Consider the following 15,493-nt stretch of genomic DNA (forward strand, 5'->3'; position numbering starts at 1 on the left):
TTCCTGCACATATACATTCCCTCCTAAACACATACATACACTACCAAAGCTTAGACAAGGATAATGACATGACATAATCTTTTCATGTTTGGCTTGCTATGGTGAATCTGGGTAGGGTGGTACAAGAACAGATTCCTTAAACAGTATGAACCAGAAAGAACAATGAAACACAAACAATAACATGCTTTTTGGCCCCACTGGTCTGATGTACTGTGGGTTTGCTTGCTGTCTTGCCATTTGCAGATCAGACCTTTCAGACCTTTTGGCTCCTTACAGTTTTCACTGATGTAGCTTTGTACTGACTTACCTCACTGTTGCTCATCTGATAGAGATCTTTGTAAGCCATGTAGACCTGGAAGGAGTTCACTCCTGCAATAGGAAGACAGAAATTAAATGTCACCGCCAGCCTCTCTCTTCAGTTTACAGTTTGCTTGCAATCAAACGACTCTGTGGTCCATCCAATCAGCTCCCACCTTTCTCCTTCAGCAGAATCTCCACCTCTTGCTTCACACTGTCATTCCAGTGAGTGATATCCACATGGAGTGAGTAATCACAGCATGACTTCTCATCTGCCCATTCCCTCCAACGCTCAAAGGCCTCCACCAGACTGCTGCCAGGTTCTGGGATAACATGGTCCACTGAAGATAGGGGAGAGAGAAGGATGAAGTGAACCTTTACCTAGGAGTAGGGGTGGCTTAGTTGTTAAGACCTCTAGGCAATGGATCCCTGGTTTTGTGGGTTCAATACCCAAATCCCAAGTGGCCTCTGTTGGGGCACATCACCCCAAATAGCTTGAGCGTCTATCTATCAAAGTCGTTGCTTAGTAATGGCATCTCAGCAGAGTGATACAGTGCGAAAAACCTGTGATGTTATGATGAAACAACACAACGGTTAGAATGCTTCTCAACCAATCAGTCTGCGCGGTCGGAATTAACTGTTGTATAAAATACAATATATATATATATAATTTAAAGAGTGCTGTAAGATTATTTATCAGTTAGTATTTATATTCTATAGTCTATATTTTATTTAAAACTAGTCAAATTATCTGAGATCAGAATAAGTCAATTTCATTAAATAAAATTACTTGGAACAAAAAAAAATCTAGAAATGTTGAATTATCTTAAAATATTTTGAAAACAATCAAACATTAGATATATTTGATAAACATAAGCCTATTTTTTGTGTGATGACTTGATAATTGATGGCTTGTCAGGATACCTGAATGCATTATATATTTTAAATGCTTTTTTGAGCAGTTTTTGCAAAATGGTCCTTTTATTGTGACACAGCAGCTCATTTTAGGCAAATTGTTCCTTTCATTATGGCATATGTAGGTCTGTGTACTGCACTGTTTACAAGACCTAACAGCTTGTGTGCCTTGTATGCCAATCCGATATGACAGCTCATGCTCCTTATCTAAGACTGTTAAACCTGTCTTTAAGTCACTTCCTCTCTTTACATCTGAACATGTATATTGCTGTTGTTGGAACAAAACCTTGCATCTCCAAAATGGTAACTTTACAGGGGAAGGAAAAAACCTACTTTACTTTTAATGTAAGTCAATGGAACCAGACGTTTTTCCAAGTCATTTTGGGCTGTTTCTTTTGGTCCCTTCATCATGAAATTTACACACGATGTAAAAAACAACAGGCATTTTCAAATTATATTAAAAACTGAAAAACATCAAAAATGGAGATACGAGGTTTTGTTCCAACAGCGACATGCACCACTAAATTGATCACCAGTTGCAATAGATGTCCTTCAGGAACACAGCCGAACAATCCAAAATGTTCTGATGGGCAGATAGTGTCTACTCAGTTTCCACGGGACTAGTATTTCACAGTGGACCTCTCTTGACTCCCACATGAGCTTTGCGTTGTCCTCTGGACCACTGCCTACTCTACGTTATTTAAAAGCATATTACTGTCGTCAGTGAACTCTTCACACAGGCGCTCTCAGTAACAGTGGTAAGCTTTCTTTGTCACCTTGAAAGAAATTGTGTGAAGGCCGCAGATCTAAAAATGCAGTTAACCATAAGTGTCGCAGTCAAGTTAAAAAATTTGTCAAATTAAAACATCAAAAATGTAATTAATTCATGTCAATTAGTTACTGTAAACAAATCATTGCACTTGGAGAGGCAGTATTTTACTCTTTCTTGTATGACTAAGAACATTTACAATTCTTAAATGAGATTATAATTTTAATTTTAAAAAAGTGGTACAAGGACTGTTGTGTATTCAATCCTGTTGTCTTCCATGAAATATTATGTACTGCTTGTACATTCTCTTACCAATCATTGTAGTTCCTCCCGCAAGAGCGGCCTTGGTGCCCTGGCAAAAGTCATCCACAGTGGTGGTACCCCGATAAGGCATCTGGAAATGGGTGTGAATGTCAATCCCTCCAGGGATCACCATTTTCCCATCAGCCTCAATTGTCTTCACCCCTCCTGGGACTATGAGGTTATCTCCAATTTGCCTTTTGTTCAGAAGGAGAGAAGATTTTAAGGAAGAAGACCATGCATTCCATTCCCCATTCACCTATGCACACAGACATAGAAATTCAGAGCTTAGTGGTATTTTGTAAAAACAAAAACATCACCACAAATAAAGGGACAGTCATAATGGAATGACTACATCAGACACACTGTCAAGCAAGGCTATACAATGACGACAACAACAGGTACCTGGAAAGATAATGTACGATATATGTCCAAATATATGTGGACAAATGACCATCAAATGTGTATGAGCTTGACGGACATCCCTGTACTAAAACCACGGGTATTAACATGGATCTAGCTGCCCTTTGTGGTAATAACAGCTTCTACTCTTCTGGAATGGTTTTCCACAAGATTTTGGAGTGAGTCTGTGGGAAGCTGTGTCTATTCCGTCAAAAGAAAAGTTACGTGATATTGGAGATGAAGGCCTGGTTTGCAATCAGCACGCCAATTTATCCCAAAGGTGTTCAGTGGGGTTTAGGTCCGGGCTCTTTCCAGACCACTGAAGTTGCTCCACACCAAATTCATCAAAGCATGTATACATGGACCTCATTTTAAGCACAGGGGCAGTTAGGCTGGAAAAGGAAACAGCCTTTCTCTGAACTGTTGCCACAAAGCATATGATTGTCTAAAATGTCTTGGTAAGCTGTAGCATTAACATTACCCTTAACTGGAACTAAAAATTCACAAACTGACTGGTGGCAAAGGTGGCTTCCTATGAGAGTGCCACATCTATATGCTTGATTTTAAACGCGCGTTAGCAATGAGTTAAATATTTAGGAGAGGTGTCCATACAATGTTGGCTACATAGTGTATTTGGATGATATGACACAGTGACTAACAAGAGTAGACTTGTGCCTGGTGACGGTTAACTGAGTTACCATGGTAAAACTCATTTACTGCTGGTTAAAATAAAAATTGTTAATTTATTGACATATTTCATTCAAATCATAAACTTTTGAGCATGCTGGGTGATGCTATAACTTAAATAATAGCACATTTATTGTACCTTGTTCTAGAAACTTGACTGATATGGGACCAATTTGGGAATGCTGGGTAGATACTGATATATATGATATTTTCCACTTAAATACATGGTGATACTGATACTTAACTTCATACAAAAAGCAGAAACTGGGACTACTTTCATCTAGAAAGTACAATCTAGCATTACAGAGAAATATACTATGTATTCCAATAGACTTACAAATGCAGTGAAACTCATAAATTGCAGACATGCACGCCGCCACTGGACTCTAGAGCAGTAGAGAGAGTGAAGAGAGTGTTTTCTGACGTGACAAATCATGCTTCTCCGTCTGGTAATCCGATGGACGAGTCTGGGTTTGGCGGTTGCCAGGAGAACGGTACTTGTCTGATGGCATTGTGCCAAGTGTAAAGTTTGGTGGAGGGGGGATTATGGTGTGGGGTTGTTTTTCAGGAGTTGAGCTCTCATCTTCTTAGTTCCAGTGAAAGGAACTCTTAATGGTTCAGCAGACCAAGAGATTTTGGACAATTTCATGATACCCACTTTGTGGGAACAGTTTGGGGACCGCCCCTTCCTGTTCCAACATGACTGCGCACCGGTGCACAAAACAAGGTCCATAAAGACATGGATGTGCGAGTTTGGTGTGGAAGAACTTGACTGGCCTGCACAGAGTCCTGACCTCAACCCAATAGGTCACCTTTGGGATGAATTAGAGCGGAGACTGCGCGCCAGGCCGTCTCGTCCAACATCTGTGTCTAACTTCACAAATGCGCTTCTGGAAGAATGGTCAAAAATTCACATACACACACTCCTAAACCTTGTGGAAAGCCTTTGTAGAAGAGTTGATGTTGTTATAGCTGCAAAGGGTGGGCCGACATCATATTAAACCCTACGGATTAAGAATGGAATGTCACTCAAGATCATATGCGTGTGAAGGCAGACGAGCCAATACTTTTGGTAATATGTATGTGACACAATATCCATTTGAAATTTGTCTGTCTGATGTCGGCCTGTTTTTATTTAATTATGTTTAAATTACAGCATAACAAATGATCCTCACGAGTGTTACTAAAACCTACTATAGACCACAAAGTAAATCCACTGTAAAGCAGTTTGTCTATTCTGTGTGATCAGTAAATACTGGTACCCTTCCTGCGGGTGCTTTTCCTTTAACTGCGCCTGTCCTGCATGCTTCTGGGACAAAGAGGCAAACCAGTCAATGTAGTAGAGAGAAAGGGAGTGGGGCGGTTGTGAGCCACCACAATGACCTTCCAATAAAAATAAAGACTGCAACCACTGTGTTTGGACATAGGCCACAGGGGAGGATGCTAAACCTAGGACTGGAGCCAAAACCTAGATTTGGGTTCCAGAATGCGTGCATGAGAGTGTTCGTATATGTGGGAGTGTGATCTGAAATCCAGCTTACTTAATGAGGCCATCCTCCATGTAGATATCTGCACAGAAAGATTGGTCATCATTCACAATTCGGCCTCCTTTAATCAGAAGCCTATCACTCTGAAAACAGATAGAGGAAAAAGGGAGAGGGGGAAACAGAAAGAAGAAGAGAGAAGGAAACAGAAAGAAAGAGAGAGAGAAAAAGGAAGTGAGAGATGTGTGAAGCAATCACATGTCATTCCACAGTGACACAGTCTTGGCTAACAGTTTGGGAACTTTCCCAATGCTTTTCCTGAAAAATTACATGCAGCAGCTGGAGGACAGAAAAAAAAAACACATTTGTTTTGTGGTGATAAATCTCTTATTAAAACACTAAAAGACTAACAGACTTGAATGAAAATGGAGAAAGTCAGTCAGTCTCCTCCATACCCCACATTTGTCCATTCCGATAGCCAACGTCTGAGTAGTTAGTGCAATGACACCAACATTAATTAGTAGCAGCATAGCAGGCTGAGTGAGGCATTGTCACATCAGGTCAATGGCAAAGTCTATGACAGCCGTTAGCCTGTCACTAGTGTGGCCCCATCTGACATTCTGCCTCAGGCCTGCAGAGAGAATGAAAGCTTTTCTGGTACACAAATTCCCCTTTGCGACATACAAAGGCACTGAATCGCAAGGGCCACATTCTTGGCAAAGGGACAGAATGTAAAAATGCTGCAGACTTGGAGGAGTGTAGAAGGGCCAAAGAGTCCTTGCACACCTCACTTCCAACACATACTAACTCGCCTCAGAATCTTTGCAGGCTTTTTTGGGAAACGGTAGGATTTTTATTGGCACGGCCTAACAGTTATGTTGAAAGATGGTCATACACATCAACATGGTACTTTTTAAATCAATGCAAAAAACGCAGGTGAAACTGGCCTGAATGTGCACTGTATTGGTCTCAGGATCGACTTGAATTGACTTGTTCCACAAGAAGCCATTAACCAATGTTCAATAAACACTGCAGCGCAGTCTTTAACAGGAACTGCCTTAAGAGGTTACTGACATACGCATTAGAAAGACTTAATGCACTATGAATGAAGAAATGGCGCATTATTTCACAAGCTTCAATCACTTTTATATGAATGCTTGATGCTACTCATGTGGAGTGGAAGTGACCTTTATACAGTGATATAACTGTATGCAGATAATATCATGCTAAATATTACCCAACTTCAAGAATCTATTAGAATTTACTAAATTTACTAATTCAATATGGTGCTGTTTCTGAGTTTTTAAGTAAATATAACCTATATTTATACAATCAATATTTATAACAATATATATATATATATATTGATCAGGCATAACATCATGACCATCTCCTTGTTTCTACGCTTACTGTCCATTTTATCATCTCAACTTACTACAACCCCAATTCAAATGAAGTTGGGACGTTGTGTAAAACATAAATAAAAACAAAATACAATGAATTGCAAATCCTTTTCAACCCATATACTGAATTCCCAACTGAATACACTACAAAGACAAGATATTTAATGTTCAAATTGATAAACTTTATTGTTTTTTGCAAATATTCACTCATTTTGAATTTGATGCCTGCAACACGTTCCAAAGAAGTTGGGACAGGGGCATGTTTACCACTGTGTTACATCACCTTTCCTTTTAACAACACTCAATAAGCTTTTGGGAACTGAGGATGCTAATTGTTGAAGCTTTGTAGGTGGAATTCTTTCCCATTCTTGCTTGATGTACAACTTCAGTTGCTGAACAGTCCGGGGTCTCAGTTGTTGTATTTTGTGCTTCATAATAGGCCACACATTTTGAATGGGAGACAGGTCTGAACTGCAGGCAGGCCAGTCTAGTACCCACACTCTTTTACTACGAAGCCACGCTGTTGGTAACACATGCAGAATGTGGCTTGGCATTGTCTTGCTGAAATAAGCAGGATGTCCCTGAAAAAGACGTTGCTTGGATGGCAGCATATGTTGCTCCAAAACCTGTATGTACCTTTCAGCATTAATGGTGCCTTCACAGATGTGCAAGTTACCCATGCCATGTGCACTAACACACAGCTGAAGCTGGTACAGAGAGCCCATGAGTTGAACTCTGACACACTGTAAACTGACTCCAATCTCCTCCACTTCACACCTGCTAAATTTCCTTAGGGATCAATAAAGTGAAAAATCATTTGAAAAAGTTCTCATATTGGTTTGCATTGTTGGCTATAAAAAAATAATAACTAAATAATAAAAATAATTTTTGTAAACCATCTGCCAAGAGTTTGAAATCTATAGTCTGACCACTTTAAGTTTTATGGCACAGAAACAAGCTCTTGTCTAGTCTCTTTGACATCAATATCCTGTTAAAGTGACAGTTCACTAAAATTCCAATGTTACCAATAACAGGAGAAAGTTAGTAGAGGCTAATTAGCTTTTGTATGCAAATCTTTCATTCTAGACATGTAATTTAATATATTGTGATATTATGCACGGCATACAAATACTGTCAGTGTATTTTAGTCAAACAAGTTGCTGTTTCCCCAGATATTCTCATGAGTACCTGCATATTTGCACTCACATATTTCTTTCACATGAAGAACAAGCCTGAAACCATAGGAAAGACAGCCTGTATACAAACATAGTTTTGTTTATTATGTTGGTAGACTCCTATAAGGCTAAATTGCTCATTTATTCCAGGGACTTCTGATTTTAGTAGAAGTTAATTAACTGTAAACTGCAACAAATGAAGTAGACAACCTTGAACGCCTGTTTAAGCATCATCTCTTTGAGTAGCCAAATGTGGGCTGGAGTTTTGTAGTATTGACCGCCTTAGCTTGAAATTAATGAATCATTAATTAATTAATTAATCAGAAATTAGCATTATCGCATTCTAAAGTACAGGTACCCAAATTAAACACTGTTATATTATGATATGTGTGACTGATTTGAGAAAAAATAACCTTGAAGAAATAATGGGTGTATCCCATTCTTCACTTTATGTTGGATCATTTCCACAAAGGTTGCAGTTAAGTCTGCATAATTCTTACATAATCGCCTAATCGCAATTATTTCAGATGTTCACGATTATTTAAGCTGACTGCAATAATTTTGAACAGTCATACGACTTCAATCAAGGTATGCTTGGGTTGAGGCAAATAAATGTAAATCAAAGAAAGCAGCAAATGCATTTATTAAGATTTCATGGGTCTTATGAAAGCAAAAGTTCCAACTTTTAACTTGGTGCTTTAATGTTTAGAGGGCAGCGCCGAATAAGGCTTTTTGGACAAACTACTCCTTTATCACTACAAGAAGCAACCTGTAGAGACTTTATTTTATTTTTGAGCCAAATTTTTCCAGTAGTGTATTTTATATGGGAGGGATAAACAAGAAACTATTTCTCTAGGGACACTAAAGAATGTGAGCTCATCTTTGAGAAGCTCTTGCTGTAATCGAGGAGAGGATCTGGTTTCCACATTGACGAAGCACAGGAAAACAGGAAAGCAGCATGGGGGAAAGTTCTCAGACATGGACAAAACATTCCTTTCACTGACTTTGCGCATGCCAGGTTTGTGAAAAAGAAATCAGCAGATAGTAATAATTGCTTAATTAATATCTTCTAGTGATGGCACCGGTCCGATACTGGGTACAGTAACAGGGCAATGTCGGCAAAAACTGTTGGATCAGATATTAAATGAGAAAAAAAGAATGAATCTGATCAAAACCTGTAAAAATTCCTCCCTGGAATAGCACATTCTCACATTGTGTGATGTCATATTGTTAACTTCGTATGTCTTTCTCTGTCACAGCAGCGTAATTTGAGCATGACAGACAATTAAAAATAGCTCATTTTAAAGTAGAGATACATGCTCGGAATCCGTTAAGATTTGAATCGGGTAAATTCCCCAAACTTATATTTATACCAAAATATTGTAGCACAGTTACGCATGAATAATTTTGCTAAATGGTTTTAATACTTTACTAGATTTATATTATTTAAAGCTACACTATGTCAGTTTTAGAGATTTGAAAATTTGGGACACCATCTCTGGTGGATGAAGAACATTTAGTAATGCTGATTATGCTTCGGACCCCTTCCCCAAGAGGATGAATCCGACCATTGTGAACATGTTAAAAGAGTATTCAAAGGAAATGTGTCTTACAAGGCAGTACTGGTACTGGTTTAGCAGCCCAGGAGACTCACAGACCAATCGTTGTAAATATCACACATGGCGCTACTCAGCCAATCAGATCTGAGCACTATGATGGGCACGGACACTCAAGCGAGTGATGCACACACAGGGGAGGGACGAGGAGAGAGAAGAAAGCGAGTCAGAGGGAAATTATTTTACATGGCCTGCTCTAAAAAGAGAAAACTGAAAATAAATGTTGAAATACTGCTGAATTGCACTTTATTTGATTTGACATTCAGTCATTGACTATATAAGATGTTGATATACCTACTAGGCTACCGAATCAAACCGCAAGTCCGACATTATGACGTTCCAGACCTTTCCTTTAGGATATTTTCTTCAACCAGACCATACTGGATTTTAATTAAATACCCCTGTTTTAGCATGGCTCGGTCATGCTACTTCTTTTAGTCTGAACAAACCTCACATAATGCAGTTTTACACTGACTATGAATTTTTCTTTTAAATCTATAAAAGCTAAAGATAAAATAATGTTATGTACACTGTAGCTTTGGCTAATGTAAAGCACTGGAATGTGCCTTCTCTTATGCGTTCATGTGTTCATTTAGCCCTTACATACACATGCAAAAATAAATAAATAAATAAAAAGAAGAAAATGTCATCAGCAAATTAGGCGGTACCACTTTTATGAATGGTAAAATTAGTTGATTAATGTTTATTAATTAGATCATAAACACCATAAAGTCATGAATACAGTTATAGCACAAAAATAAAAAGTGAAAAAGTGAGCTTTTATATAATTTTCTTTATGATGTGATGAAGCTGAGCAGTTTAACGCTGACTGAAGAAAAAGACAAAGTGAGATCAGTAACCAGCAACATCTGAGCTTTCACAGCATAGACAAATGTGTGTCCTATTAGGCAATCCGTTTATTTTTGTGTTGTACCTGCTTATTAACGATTTTTAAGGCATGTATGAACTTGTTAATAACATTAACAAACTATTTTTAAACCATTCATAAACCCCCGATTCTTATTCTGAATTGGTACCAATTAGGCTGTAAAGAAATCGGAACTGGAGATCGGTGCACCTCTATTTTAAAGCTTAGTAGTTTTTAAAGAAACTATAAATTGTATGAGCCAATATTCAAGATTTCAATATTGGTATTGGTATCCATTTTAGAACAAAAAAGCAGTATCACAAATTACATTTCAGCACCTTCCTTGCATAAAGGTTCTCCCACAGTGTAAGAATAACATTTGAGAACATTAATGGAATCTTCTATTATTGAATTCTTCTCATTTTTGTCATCTCATTAAATGTATTCTTCTGTATACATACAGCCACTTTAGTGAAAATGTGCAATTTCTCAAAATATCTTGACTAAAATTCTGCTGCTGTGATGCATGTTTCTTGGATTTTGGTGATTTATTTTTAGCATGTCCTGGATAAAAGCATTGTGATAAGAGCAAAGATCTTAAAGGAATTGGGGAAGAATGATTGGGCTTCAGCACAGAACAAGCTACTGGTACAGAAATAGCAGTCCTACACCAAAAGCATAAGTCTTTATGGATTAACTTAACTTACAAAGAAGACTGCAGACAGATCCAGAGCACGACGAAATACACAATATTTAAAGATTACATTAAAAGATTGTGTGGGGAAATTTAAGGATGGATTCCATCTGAAATTGTTTGAAAAGAACATGTAGAACATGTACAACTGCAGAAATACTTTGGATTTACATTTTGGATGCGAACAGTGCTGTCATTTGTGTTACGACTGGAGAGGGAAAAAAGCCAGAGTTCTGAGCCAAGAGGATATTATGGAGTGTACTATTAACTGTGCGAGCCCTGCGTAGTGAGTTGGGGTGGGATGGAAGAAAAGCGACAGTGCTCCAACCTTGTTGCTTAGTGACCAAAATATTTACCATATACTCATAAGCACTTTGCACTTTTTTGCTAGCAGAATGGTCAAAACACTGGAACTTACCAATCTTAATAAGCTGCACTTGCCTGGTACAATAAATGGACAAATCTTTTTTTTTTTCCAACACGGTCAATGGCATTGCAATGGTAACTAAAGCTCCCGGGTGCTTCCTGATAATGATTAGGGAATGACTTCAGAACGTAACCTTAGAGTCACATACATGCTATGATTGTGTTAACACTACTGAGATGATGAAACTACATGTCGCCTGTAAAATGTGAGCTCTAAGCTGCGACATCCAACCCTGCACCTGCAATAAATAACATAAAGCTGATTTTGGATCAGCCAGCCTGCATCCACCCACCCTTGTATTTTCGTCTTTACCATTTTGTCGCCATGGTGATGGGGTGGTGGTCACAGTTAGCTGTCTCATGTGCCATGAGGACCCATCAGACAGATGCCACCCTCAGCCCATTTCAATTGCCAGTTGCAGTGCCAACACGGGCAAAAAAAGGCTTTGTCCTGTCTAGTACATCCTGTCACTTTTACCCACATCGATGTTTGGAGAAAATTACTGATGACATGTGCACTGCACACAACACCGGGGCTGCTGTGCATGAGGAGATGGAAAAAAAAGCAAACCACACCTAGAAAAATCTCACCAGACCCCATTCTGTCTTCCTTCACATGCACACAAAAGCTGATGCATGACAAGTGAAAACACAGCAGTCTGACTAGACGGCAGGACCCTGCTATTTAAACATGCAGCTACGGGAAAGCTTAAAGTCCTGTGTGATTTTGCAGTATTCTTAAAAATACAGTTTTGGTAGAAGTTGTAATTATAATGGGCGACCCGTCTTTCACCGCCGTGTGCATTGTCAGATTCTACCACCATCACAGCCATTTGCAGGGTGCAGGAAAGGACAAAGAGCCCAGCTGCAACAGTTATAAAAGTATGATAGCAAGCCAGCTTACTGAAACTGACTTTCCCCCCTTTAAGGGTCTAATCACTATTTTCTGTAGCAGAAAACATGTACGCAAGATGCCTTGGACCTTTGTAGCAGACGAATACCTGCCTTCTATTATCAGCCCTGATCCTTAATGGGCGTGTTTTTCTTTTGCTGCAGTCCAGAGCCGATTCAGCCTAACGGCTGGGGGGGGTGGATAAAGGGCCATTATACGCTATACGCTCAAAATGTTGTTGACTGGTTTACTTATGAAACTGGGATTTCTGAATGTTTCCTTATTTGTGTACGCTGCGTAATTTCCTTTCTCGAGAGAGATCCACAGGGAGGAATATAGACCGATGGAATAAATGTAACAAGGGAAGCCCAACGTGTATTTACTAGGAGCATCAATCAAATCCATGAAACGAGCATAGAAGCTGCGGTTTAGCTTTAAGAAATCGTCTTTTGCTTCTCGCAATGGGAGCCAGTCGTGCCGCCTCCTGCTGCAGTTTTATCTAACAAAAGCTCTTTCACGACGAGCACCGAGAAACCTTTCGCTCTTTTTAGGGTTTCCGCACAATTAAAACAACAATAGAGGCGTCTTGCGAACGAGACAACAGCGACTCTTCACTTACTGTGATCTTCGGAATATTCTTTTTGCCTTGGTAAGACATGGTATCGGCGCTGCTGACGTTCTGGTTGTTCCTCTGGTGTGTTTGTGGTCCCTGCGTCTCTCCGTGCTCGCGATGCAGCTGATGTGATCGGGGAAAGCGGGCGGTGTTTGGCGGAGCGCTTGCTGGCGAGGACAGAGCGAGCCTGGGGGCTCCTCCCTCGCTGTGCTGCCGCTTGTCTTCCAGCAGAGGGCGCGCGGGTGCTACGTCTTTTAGGGCGTTTTCACACTTGGACCGTTTCAGTGTCGGAAGCAGACTCAGACCACCGAGTCGTGATTTTCTGGGCGTATGTGAACAGGGCAAACGAACTGCGACCCCTCAAAACGGCCCCGCTCGTTTTCTAGTCCTACCGATTTGTACAGTGTGAAAACAAAACGGCCCCAGTCCGCTTTTGCCTGATGTTAAAGACCTTGAGGTTTACCGCGCGCGCGCACACACACACACACACACACACACACACACACACACACACACACAATCAGGTTTTCAGCACTTCAGCAGTTAAAAACATACCAGTGATAACGATATTTAAGGTACTACTCAGGATACAGCCTGGCTGTGATCTCGTTACAAGACCCCACTGACATGTTTAAGTTTATTAGCATATTTATGAGTCCTCTTTGTAGTTTACTTATATTGTGAGCACAAAAAACACTAAGGCATTTATATGCATCGTCTTTTGCCTACATAATGAACTGATTAGCGTTTAGTAATGAACTGTTTAGCTTCTTTTCTTGACATCTGTAAGCCAGGCAGTTTCGTGCCTGTTTCATGTCTTTCTATGATGCACGAAAACGCAACTTGATTTCTAACAGTGCCCCCTTATGGTCAATCTGAATCACTGTGCAAAAAGTACTTTATCTGTGCATTTCACACACTGAACATTTTCAAAATTTCAAAAGGCAAATCTCAATAGTTAAACCACTGAGTTGAATACTTGAGTTATGATTATGTCATTTTATCACAGTGTAGTGTGTTACACCACTTTCAACAACATCAACACCAGCCCTAGCATTAATGCTACCTGCTTAAAACGTTTACATACAGCTCTGCTTCAGTGATAAACTTAGGATGAACACTAAACAGCTAAATTTGGGTGAAACACACACACACACACACCAGAGTGACCCTGTTTCTACATGGGCACATTTTTGTCCAATTTTGTGTCAAAGTGCATAATATTTTAGTAAATAACACAGAAAGGTTAGCAAACGTACATGGCTAACAGATCTGTGGCGAAAAAAAAAGGAAAAATGGCAGTTGCAGAAACTTTAGGATAAAAAAATAATGCACAATTATGGGACACTGTAGGTTTAACACACTCCAACGGTACTTATCCTTCTAGCTATTAAATGTCACACCAGGATTTATTTCAACATTTTATTTACTGTAGCTGGAAGTGTTACTAAACTGGCATTAGAGAGGGTTAGAAGTAATGCACTTACTTGTAGAAATAAAATTGTAATGTTTTATAAATCAGGCTGGGGCAACAATTAAAATTGTTCAAGGTGAACAATTAAAATTGCCACAGTCAAGAGATAAAGTATACTCATTCTTTATTATCCAAAAAAAGTGTTAGCCTGTAGACAGAGTGCACAGACATATAAACCTCGCAAAGTGCCACTTTTGTATGGTAAAAATTGTATCAGATGTGGCAAATATGCATTAATTATGGAACAGGGGAAGGGAACAGAATGCTTTGTTTACTGATACAAAATTAAAGAACACACTTTTTGGACAGTTTCACTGATGGATAAGAGTGCATGCTTTTGACTATGATAAAGAGGCTCTGTAAATACTGACTAGACAGACATACTGGCAACGAGTGAAAACAAAGAGGATGGAGGCAGGCCCGGGGAGCAGCTGGTGAGCCCCAGCCCATCATGTTGTCTATACCCTCCTTTTTGCCTCCCTTTGCAACTCCTTCCCTCTCATTCTCTCTCTCTCTCTCTCTCTCTCTCTCTCTCTCTCTCTCTCTCTCCCTCTCTCACACACACACACACACACACACACAAAGGCTACAGAAGGCTCCACTTGTTCTGTTGCAGACTAAAGTACTACTGTATTGTGGCTAAATTATTTCAGTGTGCAAATAAACCTCACACTAAGTTAATATGTCATACTAAAGTGCTTGCCTAGTGTCAGCATCCTGTTAACCCATCTCAGCCTGCAAACATACAAATACAAACACAAACATACATATACACAGAGGACAGGGTCAAAGACAATACTGCTCCCTAATCTTACTCTGAAGACTCCACCCCTTAACTCATGAATTACTTATGAAGAACAGCAGCAGTTCAAAATGAAGGAGATGCATTTTTTTATGTTCTAATGATATCACCGAGTTAGTAGTATAAACCGGTTTTGGATCTTAAACAATGTTCAGCTTCTGCATTATAAAACAACCAAATTCACAATGTGTTGTTGTCCACAGTGTATAATGCGACTAAAGGCTACATCATAAAAAGTGGTTACATTAAATGGTTATGAACATTCTTGATTTTCTTTGAGCAATAAAATGTCTGTGGGATTTTTTTTAGTTCATTAATGGCAGAGAGGTACATGCAGGGTGTTCTAAAGCAAAGTACCCAAATAAATTTGTTTTTATTATTATCATTATTATTATTTATTTATTACTATTTCACCATTAACCAACAATTTCAATTATAGGCAGATTTTAAGAAATCTGTAGGAAGCACACAGCTTCTTGCATAGTACTCCTTTCAAAACCAACACACAATACTAATTTATGGACCACATGCAATCTTTCTTATAGCTAATGAAAACTGGTCACTATTGCAAAAACAATGCAACACATACATAATCAACCTACAACATACAAACACATTTGCACTAAACTAAACATATCACAGAACTCATTATATTGTAGGCTATAGTGAAAGCACT

The 15,493-nt window shown here is 39.2% G+C and overlaps 1 protein-coding gene across 2 annotated transcripts in view; it reads right to left on the bottom strand.

The window, feature by feature from the left end:
- Nucleotides 1–15,493, bottom strand: part of dpysl3 (dihydropyrimidinase like 3) — a 44,114-nt gene that overhangs the window by 25,550 nt on the left and 3,071 nt on the right. Inside the window, exons 1-5 of one of the 2 annotated variants that reach the window (XM_017705328.2) lie at nucleotides 12,548–12,733; nucleotides 4,912–5,000; nucleotides 2,294–2,478; nucleotides 474–638; nucleotides 308–369 (exon numbers count right to left, since the gene is read on the bottom strand). In XM_017705328.2, the coding sequence (XP_017560817.1) occupies nucleotides 308–369; nucleotides 474–638; nucleotides 2,294–2,478; nucleotides 4,912–5,000; nucleotides 12,548–12,586 (540 nt within the window). In that variant the 5' untranslated portion in view covers nucleotides 12,587–12,733. Of the gene's footprint in view, nucleotides 1–307; nucleotides 370–473; nucleotides 639–2,293; nucleotides 2,479–4,911; nucleotides 5,001–12,547; nucleotides 12,734–15,493 lie in introns of those variants that run through there. The other variant, XM_017705327.2, reaches the window with a different exon arrangement.

The sequence above is a fragment of the Pygocentrus nattereri genome, chromosome 16 (assembly GCF_015220715.1).
Source record: "Pygocentrus nattereri isolate fPygNat1 chromosome 16, fPygNat1.pri, whole genome shotgun sequence".
In the NCBI taxonomy this organism is placed as follows: Eukaryota; Metazoa; Chordata; class Actinopteri; order Characiformes; family Serrasalmidae; genus Pygocentrus; species Pygocentrus nattereri.